The sequence below is a fragment of the Mus caroli genome, chromosome 2, assembly GCF_900094665.2.
Source record: "Mus caroli chromosome 2, CAROLI_EIJ_v1.1, whole genome shotgun sequence".
In the NCBI taxonomy this organism is placed as follows: Eukaryota; Metazoa; Chordata; class Mammalia; order Rodentia; family Muridae; genus Mus; species Mus caroli.
Genome location: NC_034571.1, coordinates 144,207,943 through 144,217,581, shown reverse-complemented (window position 1 = coordinate 144,217,581; position 9,639 = coordinate 144,207,943). Strand labels below are relative to the sequence as shown.

At 49.7% G+C, this 9,639-nt stretch overlaps 1 protein-coding gene across 1 annotated transcript in view; it reads left to right on the top strand.

The window, feature by feature from the left end:
• Trib3 (tribbles pseudokinase 3) overlaps nucleotides 1-3,492 on the top strand; it is a 7,031-nt gene extending 3,539 nt beyond the window's left edge. Inside the window, exons 3-4 of the mRNA XM_021150076.2 lie at nucleotides 890-1,182; nucleotides 2,220-3,492. Coding sequence (XP_021005735.1) covers nucleotides 890-1,182; nucleotides 2,220-2,700 — 774 coding nt within the window. The 3' untranslated portion in view covers nucleotides 2,701-3,492. The remainder of the gene's footprint in view (nucleotides 1-889; nucleotides 1,183-2,219) is intronic.
• Nucleotides 3,493-9,639: the final 6,147 nt, after the last annotated feature.

The following is a 9,639-nucleotide window of genomic DNA, read 5'->3' as shown; positions in this document are numbered from 1 at the left end:
TCTTCAGACAGACCAGAAGAGGGCATCTGATCCCATTAGAGATGGTTGTGAGCCACCATGTGGTTGCTAGGATTTGAACGCAGGACCTCTGGAAGAGCAGACAGTGCTCTTATCCACTGAGCCATCTCTCCAGCCCACGGCTCGCACTTTTTAAAATAGGTGCTCCCTTCTAAAATACCAGCCCACACTTGCCTAGCAAAGACTGGTCCTGTGTTTGGTCTCCAAGATGGCAATATAAAATATTCTGGATTTTTTTTTTTTTTTTTTTTTGGTTTTGGTTTTTAGAGACAGGGTTTCTCTGTATAGCCCTGGCTGTCCTGGAACTCACTCTGTAGACCAGGCCGTCCTCGAAAACATAAATCCACCTGCCTCTGCCTCTCAAGTGCTGGGATTAAAGGCGTGCACCACCACGCCCGGCCATCTTTCTTATTTCTTTGGAATATGTGGTTTGGGGTTTTCTTGTGCCGTACTGTGGACACCAAGAGAACAGGGGCAATGGCTGTGAGTCTGGTCAGCTGGGCAGGGGCTGCAGACAGGCCACTGAGCTGGCTTTTCTTATGCAGGATGTGTGGGAGAAGGGGGGCTATGGTGGTGATCTGCCTCCAGGAGTGGTTTTCTGTGTGGGTTACATTCTAGTTTCTGAGGCCTAATTCACACAGGGTGGCAGCTTAAGCAGAGATTGGTGCATGGGTTCTAGTCCCAAATATGCTACTTGCTGGCCCTGTGACCCCTGGGTCTCCTGACCGATGTGGCTTTGCGGAGATTCGGCTGATACTTGGCTATGAGTGACTTGCTAAACAAGGGCTTCTGTATGTGTAGCTCACAGCTCACAGAGTTGGCTGTCCCCTTTTGCTAGGTCCCTTGTGCTTACTCCTGACTCTGTCTCCAGGTGTATCCCGCCAGCGAGGCCCAGGCGGTGCTGGCACCTTATGCCCGGCTGCCTACCCACCAGCACGTGGCCCGTCCCACGGAGGTCCTGCTGGGCTCTCAGTTCCTTTACACCTTTTTCACGAAGACCCATGGGGACTTGCACAGCCTGGTGCGCAGCCGCCGCGGTATCCCCGAGTCCGAGGCTGCCAGGCTTTTCAGGCAGATGGCTGGTGCCGTGGCACACTGCCACAAGCACGGGCTTGTCTTGCGCGACCTCAAGCTGCGTCGCTTTGTCTTCAGCAACTGTGAGAGGTGAGTGTGACCCCAGAGGCACACTTGAGAGGTAGGCCACGGTGGGGAAACTGAGATCCAGGCGAGCAGAGTAACTTAGGAAGAGCTAATGCTTATGCTTAGCATGTGCAAGGCTCATGATCCATCTTCAGCAGCAAAAGAAGACAGGGAAAGAAATCTCCAGCACTGAGTGACCACTGCCTGTGCCGTGAAATCTGTAGCCCTAACAACTGGACTGGGGGGCGGGGGGGAGACAGGTGGATCCCCAGAGATCACTGGCCAGCTAGTCTATTCAATTGGTGAGCTACAGGTTTAGTGAAGGACCCTGTTTCAAATTAAATAAGGATGAAAGGAATATCTTATTTTGGGGGTGGTAGCATACACCTTTAAATCCTGGCTGAGGGGAAGATAAGTGGATCTCTGTGAACTGGAGGTCAGCCCGGTCTACAGGGTGAGTTCCAGGCCAGTCAGGGCTATGTAGTGAGATCCTGTCTCCAAAAAAAAAAAAGGTGTGTGCTAGGGGATGGGGGAGTTGGCAAGATGACTCAGTGGGTCAGAGAGGACCCATCCACGTGATAGCTAACAACCACCTGTAAGTCCAAGTCCTAGATATCTGACAGGCTCTTCTGGCCTTCATGGTGCCCAAACACACAAGCAGGAAAACACCCATTTGCATAAAATATAATAAAAATAAATATAAAAAGAAAGAGGCCAAGTGGTGGTGGCTCATTCCTAGGACCCCCGCCCTCAAGAGGCAGAGGCAGGCTGATCTCTGAGTTCAAGGCTAGCCTGGTCTACAGAGTGAGTTCCAGGACAGCCAGGGCTATATAGTGAGACCCTGACCCATCAAAGCCAAAAGCAAACTAAACCAACCAAATGAAAAAGTAACTGAAGCTCGGCATGGTGGCCCACACATGAGTGCCCAGCACTCAGGAGGCAGAGGCACGAGGACAGTAATAAGCCCAGACTGGACAATGTACAAGACAGAGAGTGGAGAGGAGGCTGCTATTCCAGAGGACCTGAGTGAGACCTGATTTTTTTTTCTGTCTGTGACCCAGGACGAAGCTGGTGCTGGAGAACCTGGAGGATGCCTGCGTGATGACTGGATCAGACGACTCTCTGTGGGACAAGCATGCGTGCCCTGCCTACGTGGGACCAGAGATACTCAGCTCCCGGCCATCCTACTCTGGCAAAGCAGCTGATGTCTGGAGCCTGGGTGTGGCGCTCTTCACCATGCTGGCTGGCAGATACCCATTCCAGGACTCTGAGCCAATCCTGCTCTTTGGCAAGATCCGTAGAGGGACCTTTGCCCTGCCTGAGGGCCTATCAGCCCCAGCCCGCTGTCTGATCCGCTGTCTCCTCCGCAAGGAGCCTTCAGAGCGACTTGTGGCCCTGGGAATCCTCCTGCATCCCTGGTTGAGAGAGGATCATGGCCGAGTCTCTCCTCCACAGTCTGACCGAAGGGAGATGGACCAGGTGGTCCCAGATGGGCCACAGCTGGAGGAGGCTGAGGAAGGGGAGGTGGGGCTGTATGGCTAGGGCCACCTTACTGGCCCCTCAGCTCCAAGGTGTGAGTTGAGTACCTGAGTCTCAGCTTTCTCCTGCCTTTTTGGGCCAAGCTAAACCTTAAGTGCCTTTCTGGAGGAAGAAACAGCCCGAGTGCCTTATGCCTAGTGGGGTGATGCTCCCTGAGTGCCACGCCCTGTTCTAGGTGCTGTGAACAGCAAAGGAAAAAGAGGGAGAAATACACCTTGCTGGCCAAGTTGCCACAGTGCCGCATGCTCTCCGGCCAGCCCCTGCCTTGGGCACATTTCATACCGGGACTGGTCTTCTCTGGTGCTGGTTCATGGGACAGTCCCTTTTATCAGTGCCCCAGCTGCCTTCTGTCTTGTGCCTTTAAACAAAGGAAACATCTTTGTGCCAAAGACCAAAGTCCTCACTCACCATGTGCCTCAGGACCACAAATCAGGCTGGGCTGGGATTGTGGCCTCCAGGCAGGAGAACCTGCTTGAAGAAGACCTGACTGTGGGATTGAAGCCAAAAGGGTGAGACTCCAATAGAGAGGCATCTGACTCAAGGAATAGTCTGGAATAAGGACCCAGGTCTGTTTACTCTGGTAGCCTCTGGCTGAAGCACCAAAGTTGGAGAGGATGGACCAGGCAGGGTCTGTCCTACTGCCTACAGACAATCTCAGCCCCTGTTCTGGGGACTTTTAGTACCCAGGCCCACAGTCAGTTTGATGGCTTTGGTCTGGTTAAGTGTGTATTTTCATCATGTGCCCAATAAAAGAGAGCTGTGTGGTTTGACATGTGAAAGAGCCCCACCACCTAACATCCTTGGTGACTTTCTCTTCTTCAACGCTGGCCCCACCATGAAAGCCAGGTACAGCTCAGCCCCTACCAAGTGGCTTGTGAAGAAATTCCTCTACTGATCTTCCTGTACATGCCTTTTCTTCTAGGGACCTTGGGTCTCAGGTGAGAAGCTTTCTAAGCTGAGCACTGGGGTATGGCTCAGGTGTAAGCACACACCTAACATACTCAGAGTTATGGGTTCTGTCCTCCACCCAAAAGGGCATCAGTTTAAACTGGAAGAAACATACTTTGCATAAAGACAGGTCAGTGACCAGGGTAGTTTCAGGGCAGGTCAGTCTGGCTCTCCAAGCTGTTGGCAGAATGTCTGCTTTCTTGACTCCTTCAGTCCTTGGCTGTTTTCCATGGAGAAAGCTGGCACTTACGTCACATTGCACAAAGTAAAGGGGCATTGTAGCACTTATGAACCTAACACTTGAAAGTCAGGCTGCCCCAAGTGCAATCTTTCCAGAACACAGCAGTTGTTGGATGGACCCTCAGCAAGTTTCTTAACATTCTATACCTCAGGCTCTTCATCTGGAAAAGCAGAGACTAGGACGTGTGTGTGTGTGTGTGTGTGTGTGTGTGTTTGTGTGAACGCGCACACACTCATGTGAGCCTGCGAGAGGGCACGTGGAGGCTGGAGATAGATAAATTAGATCATTCTTACTCTTCCTCCTCCACCTTATTCCTTGAGGAGGGTCTCTCCCCTCTCCCCCTCCCTCCCTCCCTCTTTTTCCTAGACAGGGTTTCTCTGTGTAGTCCTGGCTATTCTGGAACTTGCTCTGTAAACCAGGATGGCTTTAAACTCAGAAATTAGCCTGCCTCTGTCTCCTGAGTGCTGGGATTAAAGGCGCATGGCACCACTGCCTGGCTGAGAAGGGTCTCACAGTCAAACCCTGGTCTCCCTGATATGGCCAGACTTGGATCCCGTCTCTCATTTCCAAGGCATTTGTGTAGGTTCTAGGATCTGAATGTGGGCCCTCCCATGTTTACACGTGCTTTAAGCCCTGTGCCATCTTCTCAGCACCAATAAAGCTTTCAAAACAAGCAGGACCTGGCACCGTCACCTTGCAGGAAGCATCAGTTGCTGTTGCCATGGCTCTTTCCTGACAAGCTTCCAGAAAGTCTGCCTAATTGTTCCCCACACTCCCAGATCGGTCCCATGACTCTTCCCTGGCAATAGCCCCCAGGATGTACGTAGACACTGAAAGGTTCTGCAGCCAAAACCTTATATAGGCTCTGTCCAGTTGCTGGCCGGTCCTGCAGTCCTTCAGAGGCTCACCCATCATGCCATGCGGGGGAGGTCTCTGGGTTTCAGAACACAACAAGAAAGGGTGAGTCTGATGCACAAGCTGTCCCACAGCTTAGTCTGGTAGGCAGAAAAGTGGATTTCTTCTTGATGGGAGAAGCAGAAAATGGGTAGCTAATAATAAAAATATATGTATATAAATACACCTGTGTATATGTGTGTATATTGGAGCCTCCTGTGATGCTATATGCCTGTGATTCCAACAGAGAGAGAGAGGAGGTTGAGGTTAACTGAACTATATAGGGTGTTCCAGGCCAGGCGAGGCTCCATAGTAAAATGCTGTCTTCCTTTCTATCTTTTAAGATATACTTGATTTTTATTTATGTGTGTGCGAAGGTGCTCCTGGAGGCCAGGGAGGGAGCAGGATCTTTTGGAACTGGAGACACAAGCAATTGTGAGTCACCTCATGTGGGTGCTGGGAACAGAATTCTTTTTCTGTAAGTCCTCTTCTGAGCCATCGCTCTAGCCCAGCCCAGATCTGTCTTTAAAAACACAATGTGTGTGGGGCGGAGGGGGGGGGGAGCGAGGGGGGGGAGAGTAGGAGAGTGTCCTTGTCTGGCCAGAGTTCCTGTGCTCTGGGTGGGCAGATGCGAGCATCGGGCTGTGTTAAGCCACTGACCCTACATGGCTGGTGGTGGACAAGGGGCAGCCCCAGGTACCAGGTTCTCAGTCTCCGGCATCCCACACTGGATACAGTGGAGAAGCTGAAAACAGAATAGGGGGCCCTGGGGCGGCACTTGGCCCCAGAGATAAGGAAAGAGGGCAGAGGGAGAGGGGGCGCTGGGTGGTTCCCATGCAGGTGAGAGTCTTTAGTCCAGTCTGTGGCTGCAACATAAGAAGGCCTCCTGGCAGGAGGTTAGACAGACACTGGTTAAAAGAAAGCCTATCCCATCGTTCAAGCACAGCAGGCCTTGATGAACAGAGACAGTCTATGGTTTTAGAGCTTTATTGAAGAAATGCAGTGGGGGGGAGAGAGAAAGTAGAAAGAGAGAGGGAGAGGCTGGCCATGGCCACAAGGAGAGAAAGGGGAAGAGAGAGAGAGAGAAGGCTAGAGAGTAAGAGAGGTAAAAGCTGAGAGGTGGGAAGGGAAAGAGAGAGAGAGAAGGAGAGCTGGAGAGTAAGAAAGCTTAAAGAGAGTGAGGAGGGGCCAAGAAGCCCCTCTCATAGTGGGCTGCTATTTTCCTGTTGCTAGGTAGCTGTGGGGAGGAGTCTAGCCAGAATGCCAGAAGCTTGGGACATTGTCTATGTGACTGCTAGCCACATGCCTCTCTTGTGGGGGGCTATAGGGGCAGTAACTTCCACAGGAGCCAGGGGTCCAGGAGACATGATCGAATGCCTTCCATCCCATGTAGATGGAAATTACCACCCATCGGGTACCACCAGGGTTCAAGACCTAGGCTCGACTAGAGACCAGGCTGTCTGTGCATAGCCCATTGCCCCTCAAATGTGGGGGTTAATAGGAGGAAAGAAGAAAGGAAGGTGGAAGGAAAGAAATAAGAGATTGATCTGGGAATACAGCTCAGCTTAGTAATCAATAGGTGCTTGCCAACCCAGCATTCCTGAGGGGATGGGTTAACAACCCCACTCCTGGGTCACCTGCACTAGGTATAGCCAGCCTCCCAGGGAGAACTGTGTGCTGCAGGGTGAGCCGGGCTCATGAGGAAGGTGGGTTTCCTGAAAATCAGGCTGTAGCCTCAGTCAAATTTATTCCCAGTATCAAGCCAGAACCACTAAGAAGCCCTTTTCTGTTCCTGACTCCCAGAAATGTTTATTTTTAGGGTGTTTGTTTGAGACAGTGTCAAAGAAGTATCTCAAATTGGATCTGAGACTGTGTGACCTTCTTGACTCTGCCTCCAGAGTCCTGGGATCACAGATGTTGTACCACCATGCCCTGTCCACTGTTTTAAACTGCTAACTTTGGGGTTATAGAATGTGATATATATTATCAGTAACTGGTAATTTATATAGAGTCTTACAATAGCTGTTAAGAAGGAGCTGTCATGATTATCATTGTGCAGAGGAAGAAACTGAGACCCAGAGATAGGGAGTTGCTTGTTTAGAGTCATTGAGACATGGGACTGCCACCCTGATTGAGAACTAGGGTTTCAATGAATGTTGGGGCCTACCTACTTAGGTGAAAAGTGTCCAAAGAGAATGCCAGCTTGCCCTTTAAAGGGAGAAGGATAAGGCCAAAAAAAAAAAAAAAAAAAAAAAGAGTGCATCTGCCCCTCCCCCTACAGCAGCTGTCAGGGCTGATGGGAACACCACTATAGAAATCTACATGTTCTACAGAAGAAAACAAGGCAACAAGAATGTAAACCCTCAGACACACACACCTGGAGTTCACTGGTCATCTGGCACACAGAGGCAGATTGTATGTAAACAGATAAACAGATGCCTGGAACCATTGCAAAAATAGAAGGGAATTCCACTAAGCGGCAATGATCTGGATAATCTATCAGATGTTTTAGAAGGGTCCACTTGTAATCCCAGCACTTGGAGGCAGAAGCAAGGGTTGCTGCAGGTTTGAGGCCGCCAGTCTAGTCTGTATGTTAAGTTTCAGTCCAACCAAAGTTGAATCTCAATATTAAAACAAAACAAAACAAAACAAAACAAACAAACAAAAAAAAAAACAAGGGCTGGAGAGATGGTTCAGTGGTTAAGAGCACTGCCTGTTCTTCCCGAGGTTCTGAGTTCAATTCCCAGCAACCACATAGTGGCTCACAACTGTCTGTAATGAGATCTAATGCCCTTTTCTGGTGTGCCTGAAGACAGCTACAGTGTACTCAAATATATAAGATAAACAAATCTTTTGAAAACAAAACAAAACAAACAAATCAAAGTCCAAATGATATGTTAAACAGAAGATTTGATGTGACTACACAGGGAATTAGGGAGAAATCAAATATTACAGATTCAAGAAGCCCTATAAAATTTACACAGATACTTCAGAGTGAAATGTTAAAGAAAATAGTTTAAAGACATTTAAAAAGAAAGAGGAAAAGAAGCAGAGGTTGTTTTAAAAACAAAACAAAAAAAGCTGTGATAAGCTCTTGTAATTTCAGTTCTTGGTAGGCTGAGATGGGAGGGTTACACAGTTGGAGGCATGCCTGGTCTACAAGCCTATTCAGACTGCTAGGTCTACGCAGTGAGACCCAATCTCAAAACCAAAACAATCCGAGTGTGATGTCTGTGCCTATAATCTCAGAATTTGGGAACTATAAGCAATGATCTTTTCTATCAAAACCCAAGAATGATTGTTACCAAAAGATCCCAGGTGGAATCCTCCCTCCCTCTCTCCCTCTCTCCCTCCCTCCCTTCCTCCACAGCCTTCCACCTCTGTTCCTCCTCCCCTCTCTCTCACTAGAGTCTCATGTAGCCCAGCATCCTGCCTCCAACTTCCAAGTGCTGGGATTTACAGACCTTTCCAGCGGAACTGGAAAATTCTAAAACAGAAGCTCCCTACGTGGTGAAAAGGTCAGCTTAGGAACTGTGGGAAGGTCATGGAACACTTGCCCCTCCCGGAAGGGAAAGGCTAATTAACACTACTTAGACCAAAGGGCCTAAGCGGCCTTCGAAGTCCTTGTCACTTCATTCCCTAAAGACCAATCAGTTTAAAGGGTGCAATGTCCTGCCAATCATTGTGCCTAGTTGCTGATGCTTACTCTATTCTGCCCCTGGAAACCATATAAGAACTCGCCGAACGAATGGTGCTTGTTGTTGTTGTGTGTGTGTGTCTCTCGCAGCCTCTCCTTCCGGTTTGGGATGACCCCAGTGCACTGGAACAATACATTCCTCTTGCTTTTTGCATCGATCCCGGCTCCATGTGGTTCACTTAGGGGGTCCCCGGTAAGCTAAGGCTCCCCTCGGAGTCCACAGTGGCTGAGGAATTCATTCTAGGATTCAAGAGCCAGTGCTTCAGTGTGCAGTGAGCCAAGGGAAGGAGATAGTGAAGAATGCAGGCAAAGGTGGGAGCAGGTGGAAAAGTTCCATACACGTTTTCCGTGTCTGTGTGTGTGTGTTCGTGTTCGAAGAAGTGCTCCCATGTTCCTGTAGGGCCACTCACCTTGTTGAGACAGGGTCTCTGCCGGCATCTTACAGATTAGGCTATCCTGGTTGTTTAGGGAACCCCAGGTATCTTCCCGTTTGCCTGCTCAGAGGTGGTTATAAACTCCCACCACCCCAGGGCCACTGAGTTTTGAACTCAGATCCTCATGCATGCCCAGCAAGCAAGTACTTAACCCAGTGAGCTGGGTCCCCTGCCCCTTTACCTATATTTTAACAGGATCCTTTGGACAGTTGAGGGGAAACAGGAGAAGGACCGGCAGGATGAGATCTGTGTGCGGGAGAGGATGTTTTTCTCTTTCTTTTCTTTTCTTTTCTTTTCTTTTTCTTTCCTTCCTTCCTTCCTTCCTTCCTTCCTTCCTTCCTTCCTTCCTTCCTTTCTTTTCCGAGACAGGGTTTCTCTGTGTAGCTCTGGCTGTCCTGGAACTCACTCTGTAGACCAGGCTGGCCTCGAACTCAGAAATCTGCCTGCCTCTGCCTCCCAAGTGCTGGGATTAAAGGCGTGCACCACCACCGCCCGGCAAGAGAGGATGTGTTTCTGTTATCTATTCTGCAGAGGGGTGCCCAGTGTATCTGCTAATCTGTGAGATGAAAGTGGGAGAAAATGTAAAATGAGTTGAGGCTGAAAAGAATTCCCAGCCTTTGCTTGAATAGAAAAGTCGTGAATCTGTAAAGACAGGTCTTCAGGGTGGCAAGGTGGGTTCCCGAGACTGCCACGCCACGTTTGGATTTAAACTCCGGCAATGTGGCTTT